Source organism: Anser brachyrhynchus (assembly GCF_964034855.1).
Source record: "Anser brachyrhynchus genome assembly, chromosome: 3".
NCBI classification, from domain to species: Eukaryota; Metazoa; Chordata; class Aves; order Anseriformes; family Anatidae; genus Anser; species Anser brachyrhynchus.
This window is the reverse complement of record NC_137696.1, coordinates 22,779,368-22,797,037: the sequence shown is the minus strand read 5'-3', so window position 1 is coordinate 22,797,037 and position 17,670 is coordinate 22,779,368. Positions and strand designations below refer to the sequence as shown.

At 38.7% G+C, this 17,670-nt stretch overlaps 1 protein-coding gene across 5 annotated transcripts in view; it reads right to left on the bottom strand.

Moving 5' to 3' along the window:
- The window catches only part of CDC42BPA (CDC42 binding protein kinase alpha), a 162,522-nt gene that overhangs the window by 105,577 nt on the left and 39,275 nt on the right, over nt 1–17,670 (bottom strand). For all 5 annotated transcript variants that reach the window (XM_080587648.1, XM_080587650.1, XM_080587646.1 and 2 more), the window contains exons 3-5: nt 12,178–12,269; nt 6,282–6,365; nt 1,711–1,806 (exon numbers count right to left, since the gene is read on the bottom strand). In XM_080587648.1, the coding sequence (XP_080443774.1) occupies nt 1,711–1,806; nt 6,282–6,365; nt 12,178–12,269 (272 nt within the window). The remainder of the gene's footprint in view (nt 1–1,710; nt 1,807–6,281; nt 6,366–12,177; nt 12,270–17,670) is intronic.

The window sequence follows — 17,670 nt, the reverse complement described above, 5'->3', positions numbered from 1 at the left end:
GCAAACAGTCTCGCAAGAGGGCCCAATGGCAGTCAGGCAAAGACAACTGATGATGCTGCCAGTTCAAAATGGCAGGAAGCTGCATATAACCCATCCCTGGGGAATGCCAGTGACCAGGGCCACAAATACAGTTAGGGTAGCTTGCACAGCTTTTCATGCAAGGAGAGTGCACTCTGTCACTCAGCAGCCTGCTCTGCTCACCAGCAGGCATGGGCCGCAGCCCTGATGGCCTCCCCAGCCAACGGCAATGCATTAAACAGCATTTTGTCAGGTGTGTGGCAGTGAGGAGGCACAGACATGGTTGACCACCTGGCAGAAAGCTATGCCTTCCGCTTCTGTTCCTCCGGCACCTGGTAGGACGTGTTTTTTTTTTTAAATTTTCTTTTAACAAAAAGCATATTGAGAAATAGTAATAACACTTGCACTAAGATGATGAAAAACAACATTACTGAGATTTTCTCCAAAAAGCTGCAAGACTATCTCCTATTAGCAGACAGAAGATTCATTAGAAGATAAAGAACAGAAGCCGCTCGGTGCTTAGTAAAAATCGGAAAACCTGCACGACTACAACACATTCTAGCAGGCTGCTGCTGAATATATAATATTTTCTTTGTAATACTGTTGATAGTAAAATCAAAATTACATAAAACATGATATCTTATTTACTGTCCAAATTAATGAAGAATGAAACAGGTTGGGAGGATTTTAGGACAACAGTTAGGCTCAGAGCTAGAAACAGAGCCCTGTTTCTATATAAACTCCATCAAAATCCATGGATCTCCAAAAGCATGTGAACTGACAGAACATAAAGGAATATAGTGGCCAAAAAAATTTACAATTCTCCAATGATTCTGTGCATAGCACTTCTTTTATTGTAATAAATAAAAAAATTATGACTGCATGTTAGATTTTCAAGAAAACATTAGAACTTACTAACGATACAGATTCAAAAGCACAAAGCAATAAAAACCAAATAAACAAAATCTATCGATGTACAGTTGTTTACCTTTAGGGCATAAGTATTACCAGAACTTCAATAACAAAATGAAAACATATTTTCAGTGAGAAAGATTTCACAGAAAATCAACATGTTTTTTCATATTACCTTTTTTTTTGCAAGTCTGTCAAAATACTTGAAAAATAAGTAACATTGACTATTAAAGAGATACTTTCATCTACAGCTTCCAAATCTTACTTATTAAGACTTAGTGGCATTCTTCCGTGTTGGAAGAACATTTGCTCTATTACATCTTAGTGGTTTTAAATCTTCAAAAAAGCAAAGACCAATCAAAATGAATTGTTATTTCAAAAATTGGACAATTCCATATTTTAACTGTAAAGCTCCAATCAGTAATGTTAATCACATAAATAGAAAGCTTATGTCAGTAAACACACTTTTATTAATCCAATTAAACTAGAGGGGCAAATTATAAAAGAAGGTGCAGATAGATCCAGGTTTATCAATAAATGCAGAAACTTATCAATAAATGCAAAACAGTTTAGAAAACAAAATTACATTCCTGAGATAGCAACAGCAAAAGTTTAAGTATCTGACCACCCTCCATCCTTCATTATCTTATGCACAAACTTATAGGTGCTCAAAAGGTTCAGAATACACAATTAATGAACTATGCTTGTCTCTCATACCACAACTAAGAATCTGAATTTCTATTCATTTTCATTTCTTACGTATGTAAGTGCAACACTCACTAAATAGTTTTCATCCTGGAATGCATAATGTAACGTTGTGATCCACTGGTTATCTCCATTCACTAATACATCTCTCTCTTCTCGAAAACATGCTGTCTGAAGGGGAGAAAAATAATTATTATAGGCTTTAAATAAAATAAACAAAAGCAAACACATTTTGCAGTCTGGCTATTTAATTTTTAACATCACATTTGGAAAACAAATTCTAATCTCTCTCTCAGTTAAAAAGTCATTTACTACAATCTCCAAACATGTCAAAATCTAAGAAAAATTAGGTATCAGAAGAGTCTACTTTCTTCAAATGTAAACAGTTGTACTTTTCTACATTGTTAAGGAAAGTTAACTTACAATTTTGTTCAGAATAGTGTCTAAAAGATAGTGTAAAAGAAAGAATAATAATTGTATGGGCTCTATTTAGACAACTGATAGAGAAAAACAGAGACCATAAACTCTTCCAACACACTCTGCTACCTCACAAGGATGGTTCATCAGTTTGAACCATGCTCAATCTCTCTTACATCCTATGAGACAGCTAAATCTGAAGTAAAATCAAGCCTTTTCACTTTTCCAATTTCACTTCCAAAAACAATAGCCATATACCAGACCCCTAACACGTCTATTGGTAGCTGTGAGATTTGGAAAGCGAAGAATGAAGAGTGATATAGCATTTGAGATTGAGCTATGCAGAAGAATACATTCAGTAGAAACAAAGCAGAAAATAACTCCCCCTCCTCTAATCAAATAAGCTGTAACAGGTCTTATTTTGGTGAATAAATCGAACAACCAAGGAAAAGAAATGTGGCATACTTTAATCACAGCATAATGCGTGAAATAAGCAGTGAAATTTGTGTAAATAACAAAAAAAAATACTTAAAAACAAATACTGTCAAAGGTTATTAAATGAAAAATAGACTTCGGGGTGGGAGAAGAGAGGAACATCTTCAAAGGGAAAAAAACTGTTTATGCTTCAGCTTGTTTTTTTTCCTTCCTTGTTTGTAAACTCTGCATATTTCAGAAAGAGATATTAAGAACTCTTGCTCTCACAAGGATAAACGAAATGACATGTAGATTCTCTACTTGTTATTACACAATTCAAGTATTAATTACTACACAGTTTATATAATTCCTGTTGTTTTTGCCATGATTTAATGTAAGAACAGGAGGCTGTGCGTTCCTTGAGCACTCTAAACACTCACCTCTGGACAACGTGCCTAGAGCAGACAGCAACAGCTATTACCACAGTAGATCACAGTTGAGACAGTAACAGCCAAGGAGTCTAAGTAAGTGGTATATGGGCTTTTCATTAATTCATGGCCAAAAAAAGATTGTATCAGTGGTTCCTGTAATTGCTATAACATAGTTCAATTACATAAATTCATGTTGTTGTTTTTTTTTGCTGTTATACTACTGCCAAATAGAAGTAAATTCTAGAATAGATGCAATTGCACTAGTCTAAACATGGCTTACATGTTCATACCAATACAACTGCACTAAGACATAGTGATTTAATGTAACTAATAAATGGACCTATTCTTAAAAGGAAGGTTGCATTTGTGTTCTCCCTTCAGAGCTCTCCTCAGAGCCACATGGCTAAGGACCTCCATCACAACTCCCAGGGCACTGGACAAAGCAGCACCTTCTCACAGAGGAAAGGAAGACAGACACGTAGCAAACTCATTTTATTCTTCTGTGGACTCAGTGTATGTATCTCTGGGGTCTTATTCTTTTGGGAATATAACAAATTTGGCCTGACTGAAACCTTTATAAGTGGGGGGAAGATTGAACCGAAAGCCTTTTGTGCCCAATCCATGATCTCAACATTACACTTCATCTTCGTAAGGCACAGTCTTTCTAAATTGTTGGCAGAGACCTCCAGAGGTCATCTGATCCAACTAAGCCACTATCCATCATATTTGAGAGGTTGTGGTGGTTTTACTTGGGTGGGCGGCTAAGCTCCACAACTGCTCTCTCACTCCCCCTCCTCAAAGAGAGGGGAGAAAAAAGGGGGAGAAAAATATGATGCAAAGGGCTAAAGGGTTGAGATAAGGACAGGGAGATCACTCAACAATTATTGTAATGGGCAAAACAGACACAGAGTATGGAGACAGTAAGATTCATTGACTATTACTAACAAGCTAGAGCAGTGAGAAACACAAAGGAAAGAAACCGAAAACGCCTTCCCCCCCATCCGCCCTCTTTTACCTCCTCCCCCCAAGCGGCGCAGGGGAACGAGGGAATGGGGGTTGTGGTCAGCCTATAGCACCTAGTCTCCGCTGCTCCTTCTTGGTCACTCTAGTCCCCTGTGCTGTGGGTTCCCTCCCACAGGATGCAGTCCTTGCTGAACTGATCCTGTGGGGGCTGCCCACAGGCAGCAGCTCTTCAAGAACTGCTCCCACACGGCTCCGTACCACGGGGTCCATCCCTCAGGAGCAAACTGCTCCAGCACAGGTCCCCCACGGGCAGCAGCTCCCCCCAGACCCCCTGCTCCTGCGGGGGCTCCTCTCCACAGGCTGCAGCTCCGGCCCAGGGCCTGCTCCAGCAGGGGTCCTCCACAGGCCGCAGTCTCCGTCAGTGCAGGTCCACCTGCTCCACCGTGGTCTCCTCCATGGGCTGCAGCGTGGAACCCTGCTCCACCGTGGTACTCCATGGGCTGCAGGGGGACAGCCTGCTTCACCATGGTCCTCACCACAGGCCGCAGGGGACTTCTGCTCTGGCGCCTGGAGCACCTCTCCCCCTTCTTCTTCACTGACCTTGGCACTTGCAAGGCTGTTCCTCACTCCTCTCACTCTCCCAGCTGCTGAGTGTGTGGCAGCATTTTTTTTCCCCTTTCTTAAATATGCTCTCACAGAGGCGCAAAACAACATCGCTTATTGGCTCAGCTCTGGTCAGCAGCAGGGCCCTTGCCTTACATGGGGCAGCTTCTAGATCCTTCTCACAGAAGCCACCCCTATGGCCCCCTGCTACCAAAACCTTGCCACATAAAACCACTACAGAAGTCGTGGCAGTCTGCTGAAGTTCCCATGGACTGGAAGAAGGGAAACATAACCACCATTTTAAAAAGGGGGGAAAAGGAAGACCCAGGGAACTACAGGCCAGTCAGTCTCACCTCTGTGCCAAGCAACATCGTGAAGCAGATGCTCCAGGAAACTATGCTAAGGCACACGGGAAATAAGGGAAATATATGTTGACAGCCAATGTGTTTTCACTAAGGGCAGATCATGCCTGACAAATCTGGTGGCCTTGTACAATGGGGTTACAGCACTGGTAGATAGGGGAAGGACAACAGACATATCATCTGCCTGGACTTGTGCAAAGCACTTGACACTGACCCACATTATACCCTTTTCTCTAAATTGGAGAGATACGGATTTTACAGATGGACCACTCAGTGGGTAAGGCTAGATGGTTGCTTCCAAGAGTTGTGGGTCAACAGCTCAATGTCCAAGTGGAGCTCCTCAGGAGTTGGTATTGGGACTGGAGCTGTTTACCACCTTTGTTGGTGACATGGGTCAGTGGGATCAAGCGCACCTTCAGCAAGTTTGCTTATAACTCCAAGCCGTGTGGTGCAGTCCACACGCTGGAGGGAAAGGATGGCATCCAGACAGACCTTCACAGGCTTGAGAGGTGGGCCCATGCCAACATTATGAAGTTCAACAAGACCAAGTGCGAGGTCCTGCACCTGGGTCAGAGCAATCCCCAACACAAATACAAGCTGGGCAGAGAACGGATTGAAGGTAGCCCTGAGGCAGCCAAGATATTGCTTGCACCGTCCAAACTGAGGAAGAGACAATAGTCAAACAACTTTGTTGCTTTTAGTGAGTTTTAGTTTTAGGAGTCTACTTCAGACGGTTTGGTTTTTAGTATGCAAAGATTAAGAAGTTCAAATAAATTAGATACACGTTCAATTTAAAACAAATATACCAATTTTAATGTGCGGTGTTTTTTTTTATGTTTCTTTCCACAGGAATCCATGGAAAGGTACTGTGGATTCTATGAAAGGTGAAATCATATAATACAAGTAGGAACCCAAAGCAAAGCAGCACCAGCGAAAGAGTTTTTTCAGAACACAGAACGGACTTATGCTTAAGCAATGAACTTTCTGTCACAGATTTTTGCAAATGGGACATTTTTATGAAACACGCTCTCAAATTTGAAACTTTTATCTAATTTTTCAATCAAAAAATTGGACCTTGACTAAATTCCAAATGCTGACAAACTAATACACATGGTGAGTTAAAGCTTGGTAATTTCCTTATACCACAGAAAATATACTTGCTAAAGACTACTGAAATAAATACACTATAAGGTTGCTTGTATAGTACATAATTCTTGGCCAATTACAGAAACGGTGTACTGTACAAAACTTTCAGCCCCACCTAAATCAAGTCACCGTGCCACTTAACCCTTCCCATGAACTGCTTTAAGCTTATTTTGATATTAATCTTCATATTGCCAGTAAGTACTGAAGCACCTCCTCAAGTGGAATATACACAGAGTCTTCTCATGGAAAAAGAAGTAACAATTCACTAGAGTAAGAGGGTATGTGATTATAGAAAAAAAATTTATCTTACTTCAGCTCTCTTCAGCATCTCCCACTTATTAAGTATCTTCATGGCAAAAACCTTATCTGCATTTTTCAGTTTTACTACTGCAACCTGGAAAAGATAAACAAAAGATAAGCCTAAACATTAAAAGACATTATGTTTTCTTTTATGAAGCCTTGCAATTTTTTTTCTTCAGTGTTTTGGAAACAACTTTACTATCCATGCATGATACCATAGCATCACTATCCAGAAAGAGTATCATCACAGCAGTATGGGCTATTTATTCTGCAAAAGCTCCAAGTCTACTTTAAGCTTTCATTATGTATCACACTTTCACTACGCATCATTTTTCTAGGTGACTAGATGAACAATGGTATTTTCACACTATCACATTTCTTGCTCTATCATCTGCACGAAGCTATCACTGGCTGTATACTTGATATTCTTGGACTCATCCTTCCAGTATTACACAGTAATTTAAGTTATAGACCCACCAAGAAAAGACAACAACTTACTAGTCAGTTTCTAAAACCAAGAAACAACTCATTCTAGGTTCTAGACACAAATTATTACTGTAGATTTGCTGTGGGGTAATTTCTACTCTTTCAAAAAAATGCACTAAAATATATGGTAAAGTATTACTTCATATTTTTCCACTTGAAGTTCAATGAACCCTTTTATCATGCCTCTTGTCAGCGGCAGGGAAATGCTGAAACTCACATTTTCTAGAAAAGTAAACGTAAGGAAACACAAGCTCTACTCCCCTTCATTGTTTGTTAAACACGAGATACCGTAGGCCCATCTAATATTGCATTAGCAAAGCGTACTGATATAGTCTTTTTCTGAGAATATTATAGTTTTGCTGATTTATATGAAAAGCTAAGATGGAATATTTTTATGAAAGAGGAAGGGAAGAATTTTACATAAATATGTTTTCACAGTTCAGGATTCCCTGGGTACAGAAAGCTAAGTGTCTTAATCAAAGTGGCCATCAATAATCTGACACACACTCAGAGTTGCTGATCAAAATGAGACCGGACCACTGTATTACCATACCAGTTATGGAGAAGTTCAACTATCAATACAATACGTTTTAATAACCATTCACCAACTAACCCATTCTGCCTCCTCCCTTTCAAATAATCTCTAAGGCTTACGGAGATGCATTTATTTCTGTGTGCACTCGGTTACAAACCAGCATGCTGTCACCCAGATTATCACCATCTTCATCCTGCAGGCCAGTGACAAAAAAAAATACTAAGGTTGATTCCTACATTCCTTCTGCCTCGTTCATAATCAGTAAACTAGCCATGTGTGAAGACAAAGATAACAGAAAATACAAGATCAGACAGTTTGAAGAAGGCGTAATGCAAACATCTTTCAGCCATCTTCAAATGTGTCATCAGCTGCAGCAGCTTCATACATATGGCAAAAGTACACGTTGAAGGATTGCAATACTCAGATGTCTAAACTTAAGCATATCTAAAAGTGTACCTCTTACTTAGCTATAGATTCCCAGACAAAGCAGCTGTCGCTTCCCATTTGTGCAGCAATACATTACCAGCCCTGCTGTTGATACTGCTGCCTTTGGGGTGAGGGGGAAGAATAAAAAAAGGAGAGAAGACAGAAAGGTAGTAGATATATGTGTTTAACCCCGTTTACGAACCCAAATTTTTAGAGGTTGATTCATGCACAAAAACTGAGGCTAAAGTCCAGACCTTGGATCCCTCAAGGTACTTTAAAATTTGAAACACAAAAATATATTGTTTAGACTGTAATTTTCTTTCATAAATAACATCCACTATTCTATGTGTGGTATCCCAAGACTGAGCAACACAATTTTCCATAGAAGGAAATCCTCTGGGGTAATACATAACCCACAACGCAGATTTGAAACTTGAGTTTCCTTTTATTCTTCTAGTTAAATCTCTAACAAGCTGTATCTGTATTGGGGTTTTTAAATGAGAAACGGTGGGAGGAGAAAACCTTAACACTGAACCTAGTCAGCATTCAAATTGTGTCATAGCTTGGATGACAGGGACAGCTTCTTCATAATGCAGTCTGGGACATGAAGCTACTGTGTAATTCTGCCTTAAGCACTTTTAAGGATTTTGCCATTGTTGTGGACAAAAATAAAAAAGCTGGCCATAGAGCTGGCTGGATTGCTGTTGTTGAGTGAAGTTTTACCGATCCCACCAGTACCATTGGAGGACAGGCAGCCAGACGTGTGAGCAGAACACGGTATTTCTACTCCAACTTCAGGGCTTCATTTGTTGCCCTTAGCATGCTCAGTAAAAGGCCATTTTTTTTGTTTGGTCTTGTTTTCTTTGGTTGTTGTTGGGGTGTGTTTTTATTTGCCCCCCCCTTGATTTCTTATGACATGCGCTAATTGCACAGCTGCCTAATTTTCCAGTCTCTTATACAGCATTTACTTGGACACAGCTGAAAGAGATACAGCACTGCCTTTGGTTAACAGCTGGAGAGTAGGCTTTGTAATAATTGAGGGCTTGGTGCTTTCTGTGAATGTCTACCAGAACTGAAGAGTGACTAAAGAACAAAAATAGACTCGTGTTTACCAGCTGCATTTACAATCAGGAGCAGCCGTTTAGTCTGTCAAAGGCATTCATGTTATTCCATATCCATCCATATTCCACACCACCCCCACCCACCCAACACACACAAGACCACAATGAAAACAGCATCATTTTCCTGCAATCACAGCATCTTTCTGTGTGTCTCAGGGCTTCGTGGAAGTAAATTCTACAATGCTTATTTCAGGATTTGACTGTGAAACAAAGACCAGACACTTCAGCAATGAACAATCTGAGGTGGTTTCTAATTGTAACAAAAAATTCTCAAACGTGATTACAGAGCCAGGCAGTGTTTACATATACATACACACACATCTACATGCTATGTGTATGAATGCTCAAGTACACCGAGTGCTGTTTTTATGTTCTCCCTTCCCCAGTGAAATTGTCAAGACAGAAGAAGGGATGATCATTCCTAAGTAGTTATCCTGAAGTGCCTTGCTACTGGAATTTATTAAGATTGGACACAAATTTTTCTTTGTTGTGGTGTTTTTGTTTGTTTGTTGCTTTTTTAAAATTATATTTTCCTGTGAGCAGCTCAACAAAAATTACTGGTATGTGTTGATGTAAACATTTTGGTTGAGTCAGATGCTTTTTCCTTATTCTTCCAACAGTTCTCTGTATTTCTCACAGGGGGAAAGATGAAAAAGATGGGAAAGACAGGGAAGAAAAGGGGGAAAAAAGGCCAATATTGCTTTTTCAAAAGTAGCCAGCCCAACAGAAACAAGCACCGAATTTCAAAGTAACATACAGTGAACTAACAGCCTCTTATCTGTCAAATAACTAACGCAATCTGAGCACAACACTGCTTTGGCTTTTCTTATAAAGTCTTAGCTCTTATGACCAACCTCTGGATTGAAGGGGGTGGGGGGGATGTTATTGTTCATACCTAGATGCCAAAATTTAGGAATGACTAGTTCTCAAAGCTAGGATAATCCTCCTCCCAAGGAAAACATTTGTGTTTTCTAAAGGCAGCACTCTTTAAATTTTAAATAAGTACGTGTATGCGTGGAGAGGGAAGGGAAAAGGAAGCATTCTCAGAGTGACAGCAAGCAGGCTATGGACTTCAAGGGAAAAGGAAAACCAAGAACCTCTTACAGTTATAAGCAATACTTGAACTATTTTTTGCCTACATCAAACTTGCATAAACAAAAAGGGAAATATTTATTAACTATGCAAATTAAAAAAAAAAAACAAGGAGTGTAAAATCAAAATCAAAACAAGTCTGAGACTATGCCAATGAAAACTTGCACTAAAACTTCGTAGTCTATGGAATTTCAGAATTATGCTGCTTCAGGAGATGAGAATTAATCTTCCCAGAAACCTAGAGAAGCTTTGGTCTCGTTTACAGTTTCCTGGAAAGAAACCATCTTCTGCTTAATCTGTCTCAGCAAACTACTATCACCTACTGAATAATAACAAGTATTTTGCAGCTTAATATCATTATGGTGCTTGGTGGCTAAAGTAGCAGCAAAATTTGGAAGTCCTTTTAAAAATCTTGTTTATATGCTTACTAGTTATTTGGAAAGAAAACTAGTAGTTTCATACATAATTTGTTTTCCTAGACAAATATTTAAGTAGGACTTTAAACCTGTATTTAAACTAGTCAGTAGATTTAATATATATGCTTGCAAATATTTTAAAAGTCCTACTTTAAGAACGCATAAAGTCAAATATTTTCATTGAAAGAATTTAAGTTTTCCCCTTACTGAAGATTTTGATGATTAAGTGGTCATGCTGTCTTTCTCAGGTAGGGCATTACAAAGAAATATTGTTCCTAAAAGAGAACTACCATGTTGTGTGGACGGTCCCCAGAAGAGGATGGGGAAAGTTATGCTCTCACTATCCATGGTATGATTCATCGCAAAGAAGCCTCCTTAGAAAGCACTACAAGGGTGGGTGGGTGTTGGAATTAGCTGCTGCGGAGTTTGATGCTGATTCAGCAGACTAAAATGACTTCTTTTAAAAAGTGTAATATGAGGCAGGTTTCATGCATGATTCTTCTGACAAGAAAGTACTCACACAGTGATTTTTCTTACATCCTATATGATTTGTGCATGAACTGAGCTGCAGCTACTATGGCAACATTGAGAAAGTCAGTGATTTATGCAGAAACATTTGCATCAAGACGGTGAATGCAGCATTTTCTTTGCGGCAAAGGTTAAGGCTGAAGATCGATTATCCACAAGTGGATACTACATTACAGTAAAAATTCCTGTTCCTTAAGTACTACCTACAGAACTTTGTTCTTCCATAATCAGACTTTATTAGCCTAATTTTTCACATTAAGCAAATACGTAAGCAAACCTGAAAACTCTTCCTCATCTGCCATCAAAGCCCCCAGAGATGCTCTTATATCAATGAAAACATAACAGTCTGAAAAACATTTCCCGTTACAAAAGAAATGAAGACATTGCTCATAATCTTTTCCTTGTACTTTGGATTTCAGCGCTCAGATCTTTTTTTGAGGCAATAAAGAATAACTTCTGCAGAAGCTTTGAATATTATTCCCATTTGTAACACATTTGGCCATTAAAAAATTCTAGGCATCGTTACACATTATGTTGCTCCTTCTGTATAAATAGTGACTTAAGTGAAGAACAAAGCATGTTCTTATTATAACTTAAGAAGTGGGGCAGAAAGCTAGGGTTTATTCATTCGAGTTTCCCCAGCCCAGTATATTCTGAAATCCCTAGTGGCCATAAAACTTCGTGGTGAACAGCCTTGCTTGAAACTTGAAATAAAAGATGGTTTAATCAGAAGTAGCAAAAAAATTTTATAGTTTGACAGTAGTAGGTGACAACTAAAACAGAAACTAACATTTGGTAAAATCCTTGCAAGAAATATAGGGAAAAAAATTCAAATATTAATTTTAGGAAACAAAGCAACAAGAATAGAGATATTTCTCTGTGTTCATAGTATGTCAGTATCAGTATCTGGCAATTTAAGTTATTGAAAACTACTTTCAGACAATTCAGTTATTAGGAAGATTGGAAAAGACTACACCATCAGTAACTCAGCGGTCTCTATCTGCTGACTCAAAGAACTATAGTTGAGCAAATGACTTATCAGATGGCTGAAATATGGTCTTTTAGCCCACGTGAACTTGCCTCTCTGAAAAGTTAAGAGATTAAAAAGAGCTGCAAAGGGCTGCCAGAGAAGATATAAAACAAAATATACTTGCATCAAGTATTAGGTTGGCCTAAAATATCCCTTCTGCCTGAATAATGTAAAACATACACATTGGTATGTGGCTATTAACTGTCTCTCCTCAGTGAGGCAGATCAGCAAGTATATTCAAATCCTTCCTTTTGCCTTTTTCACACACATACCTCACCAAAGGCTCCTCGACCAATCACCTTCAGGATCTCAAAGTCTTCTTTATGTAGTCGCATCTGTTTCACTTTAGATGTAAACGGTTTTGCTGAAACAAGGAAAATATCAACCATTAAAAAACAAAAAAATGAAACATAAAATAGGTGTAAACAGAGTCCTGAAAACAACAGACCATTTTGCTTATATACCTATATTCTCTAATGTAATGTAACAAAGTTTAAAGCTGGAAATAATAGCCAGTAGAACTATGACGAAACTGCTGTGAGAGAAAACTGGATTTTGCCTTTAAGGAAAAGGAAAAAAAAAAAATAACAGTCCAACGATAGTCTTTCGAGATCATAGACATCCACTGCATTTGTGTTTTATGTGATCTGTGATCGCAAAAGGAAAGGATAATATAATGAAGAGTTCACTTTGGACCGTTGGACAATATGAATTTCTCTGCCAAACAGCTAAACTCTATTGCATTTGATATAAAATTAAAATGCTGATGAAAGATGACCAGAAGGATAATACTGTCCTCATTTATGCATCATGCAGTATTTTTTATAGACCACTTCTTCAAGAGAGAGGACACTTATGAGTTAATTCTTTGCTACTGGAAGCAAGAACTCACAGGACATTATTAACACATTCAATGGAAAATACCCTACCTGTATAAAGTGGGTTTACCAAAAGAACCCAAAATAAAAAAGAACCTGTCCTCCCTTCATCCCCTCCCTAAATCCAACACTCCCATCCCCCCAAAAAAGAAGAACAAAACAAAAAAACAGAGTGTGGGAGGGGAACAACAACAACGGGACTTTAATTTTTTTATGCTCCATTACAAGAATAGCATAAAAAAATTAAGAAATACAAACCACCGCATTTGAAGTTTGTATTTCCAAGGTTTGGGGGGGGGGGGGGGGGGGGGGGGGGGAAGAGAATTAAACACACAACATTCAACTTAATTCTCATGTTAAGAGATGATATAGGAATTACATAACACCAGGCTGGATGTTCTCATCCAAACGGAATGATACATTGTCAAGTCAAAGATTTAATACTTATTATGTTTCAGACAAAAGAAGTTCTTTATAGTTATTGTGCCTATAAACAATAGCATTCTTTTCCCCAACATTTTGTTTCTCTGAAGCACGAAGGGTTTAGTAGTTCTCTCTTACTCTTGCAAACAATTCCACTACAGTAAATACACGACTTCATGAGGTTGACTTACTAAATTTATATTCTTAAACTTAGAGATTTAGACTACTTTAAAATAAAGCAAAGACAGTATATATATATACGTATATGTGTGTATATATATATACATATACATACATATATATATATATCAATTTAGCACTGTTTGTGTCCATATACAAGTTGAAAACAGAATTTAACTCAAAAAACTCATTACCTTGCCAGAGTCCATGAACTGAAAGATCAAGTACCCAGTCTGTCATGGTAGGTTTGAAATGACATGACAAGGAAAAAATTGTAGGCTGAACTATTTACAAATAAACCCTCTCCATAGTCAGCTAATGAATTTGGAAATAAGGTTTTTTTTGATTATCATACAATTTGACTGTACAAGCCATTGATAACAACAACTGATATTTTTGCCCTGAAAAGTAACAGATTTTTTTTGAGTTTTCATATCAGACTTAACTTGTTCAATTTTTCTAAGATTCTTCAGATGCAAGGAATCTAGCATGAGTTACATTTGTTATAACTCTAAGAACATCAGCTTTTGCCTAAATAAATAAACAGACAGGTAGGTTTTAGGTCCAAATAGTAATGATGTAGCCACAAGACACTGAGATTTGCACTTATTTTAGTAATATTTTTACCTTTAATTTATACTCGTTTTATTCAAAATATTTAATTGTACAATTAAAGTGCAGGGTATTCTTTTAAAATGTAATTCAACTGAAGTATTTTTCTCAAGCTGAGATCCCAAACTTTCAACCAACCTTTTAAAACTTAAAAAAAAAACAAACTTTTTTTTTAAAAAAAGTAAAAAAAAAGTCTTGCAATAAGCAAAATAAGTGACAGCAAAATGTACTGCCTTACTGGGACAGCAAAAGCTGTGCTGTTCCAAGTGATTCAATACAAATATTAACACTACTGATGTATATAACTGAACAAATTAGAACATTCTATTCAAGTCTTTTAACTTGAAAAACAACTGATTGAAAACAAACATGTAGTTCTTGACTTCAACTTTTTTTTTTGACCATTACAGGCCTGGATAGCATACAAGACAAAATATCTTGTTAACAAGCAACAGCATAGCTATGTAAACCACAAAACTCTTCCTCACTTTATATTGTAAGGAAAGGCCTGTCATTCTTTAATTATTACATTTTGGATTCTTCCAGGGTTCCCATAGGGACACTGGAAAAATAAACATCATTAAAACTACTTCAGTAAAATACAACAGACAAGAATACATTTGGATACAGTTTAATGATTTGTAGCATCGGTGTTAGTGGAAATGTTAGTAAACCCTAACATACATATATTTTAATCATCTGTAGCAATAGAAACGTCAATGTATAGTCAAGCAGTACTATGATGAAAGATATAGTCCAAGAAAAGAAAAGAAAGAGAAAAAAAGAACTGCTCTCAGAATGTACTCTAAATAGCTCGTTCCAAAACAAAAAAGAAAGGTCAATTTGCTTTTATCATCTATGTTGTTTGTCTGCTCTACAAACATCTGCTGTTCTTGTGGCAACAGCCATCTCTTGTACGGAAAGTTTGGCCTAGGCAAGGGTCTTGGAAGGCAGATCTTCAGACAGCAATTTCATACTTCAGGCTTTCCAGACTATGAGGTTCACAGGCAACTGATTTGGCAACACCACATGAAGACAGCAAACCTCCAGGCCAGAAAACGGTTTTCAAAATGCAATATGCTCAAAGGGGCCCCTGCAACGCCGTTCTATTAAATTATACAGGTACACAACACCCCAACCCCGATTAACTTCCCCTTTCCGTTAACAGATTCATAATGAAGGTAACAGTTAGAAAATAATGCTCTTTTTCAGAAAGAGCTGCAGTTTCCTTGACTGGTGATAGCGCCTGTCTGCAGCATTTTGAGGGCACTTATTATTAGCCTTACTTACAGTATATTTAATACCAAGGGATTTAATTTTTAAACTCCTGGAGATAACAGTCCATCTCTCCTGAAGAGGTGACAGGGAGGACAGTGACACAGCTGACAACCCAATACAGTTTAGTAGTCTGATTATAAATATGAATGATATCAAACATGGAAAAAAAAAAAAAGAGCAGTATTGGTGCCTCACATGAAATTCTGGTCTTATGCTCCTGGCTTGCTCTCTTTCTCTCTCTTACCCTCCAGTTCTCTGTTTTGCCTGCAGAGCTGGCCCTGAAATTCAGATTCGTCAGGGCTAACCTGCTGGCTAGGCGGAAGAAATTAGAGGCTGAGCTCCTTCTCCCCCCCTCACTACAGGGAACTGCAGAGAACCAGAGCTGCTGTATGCACAGGGTTAAATTCAATCAAAGTGAGATGAGGATCAAAAACTGCTTAAAGAAAGCATCTGCAGGCTTAGAGCAGCAATTTAAAATGCACGCCCACAATTGATTTAAAAATAAAACAAAACAGAACAGGAAAATATTAAGGAATTCGAAAATCTTTTCGGTGTCTCACTGTTGCCATTAGCTGCTTTATGGGTGGCTCTATCTTCTCACGGCAGATCTCAGTAAAGTATCCATGTCTTACTTCCCAAAGGAATTATAAAACATGCTTCCTTGGTGAGCACACAGCAAAACCAGGTTTCTACCCACTGCTCCATTCAACACAGAATACTGCATCAGTCCAAAGATTCAGAAACTAAAAGCTGTATCCACCACAACTGTTAAAACCAATGGTGAAAGTTCATTGCAAAAGAAACAGGGAATCGAAAAGGAAAACAGCGTACGTCCATCAGCTAGTTTTCCATCTCAAGAGAAAAACCTTTTCCTTCATCAGTTAAAAATAATTATAAATCATATGAAAGATTCACAGAATGGCTTAGGTTGGAAGGGACTTTAAAGATCACCTAGTTCCAACATCTCTGACACCTCCCACCAGATCAGGTTGCCCAAGGCCCCATCCAGCCTGGCCTTGAACACCTCCAGGGATGGGGCATCCACAGCTTCTCTGGGCAACCTGTGCCACTGCCTCACCACCCTCTGAGTGAAGAATTTCCTCCTAACAACTAATTTAAATCTCCCCTCTTTTAGTTTAAAACCATTCCCCTTGTCCTGTCATTATCTGCCTGAAAAATGCCGCTCTCTATCTTTTTTATAAGCCCCCTCTTAAGTATTGAAAGGCTGCGATGGGGTCTCACCAGAGCCTTCTCTTCTCCAGGCTGAACGCCCCCAGCTCTCTCAGCCTTCTTCATAGGAGAGGTGCTCCAGCCCTCTGATCATCTTAGCAGACCATCTGTGGACCTGCTCCAACAGCCCCACGTCCTTCTTGTGCTGGGGGCCCCAGACCTGGACAAGAGCTCCAGATGCAAGCCCCACAAGGGCAGAGCAGTGGGGGACAATCCCCTCCCTTCCCTGCTGGTCACACCTCTGTTGATGCAGCCCAGGATGCAGTTGGCTTCCTGGGCTGCGAGTACACACTGCTGGCTCATGTCAAGCTTTTTGTCCATCAGACCAGAACCCCCAAGTCCTTCTCTGCAGGGCTGCTCTCAACGAGTTCTTCTCCCAGTCTATACTCATGTCTGGGATTGCCCTGACCCATATGTCCATCACCTTGCACTTGGCTTTGTAGAACCTCATTAGGTTCACGTGGGCCCACTTGAAAAAAATAATATAAGAATACACACAGAGCTTTCCCTTGCAAAGGAAAAAAAACACTTGATCTAAGAAGCTGTCACTCATACTACCAAAAGTTTCTGCAATTCCTACTAACACCGTCCTCGCAAACACAAACAAAACAAACAAGAAGAAAGCAAAATACAATACACTGATGGACATGTTTTTAAAGGCATTCTGCAGTTTTGAAATTTCTGCTAAATTCATGAAAGTAACTTAACAAGTGTTTTTATTTTACAGGTTCAGTCCAAATCCAAATCCAAACTATTTTCAACTGGCTTTTATCCACTGTGATTATGAAATGTGTACATAGCATTTCTGAGTTAAGACAGACCACAAGTAGATGTTTCAAAAATCTCCAGAAAAGAGGTGTGAGAGAATGTTCCTCCCAAAATAAACATTACTACTGAAAAAAAAGTAGAAATAATTGGCAGTCATCAAGACAAAGGTGTTTAAAGACTAACTTAGTGGAAAAGAGACAAAAGTCTCCTTTTATCTCTACCCACCTAAGATTGGCAAAACAGCACAAGAAAGCTTTCTTGCAGTTTCTTGTCTATTTGGAGGAAACCAGGGACAAAACACGGTAGTCAACAGCGATAACAGCTGAACATTATTTAAGGCAAAGTAAAAAAATTAAGCCACAAATACCCTTTTCAGTTTCAGCAGTTAAGATTCAG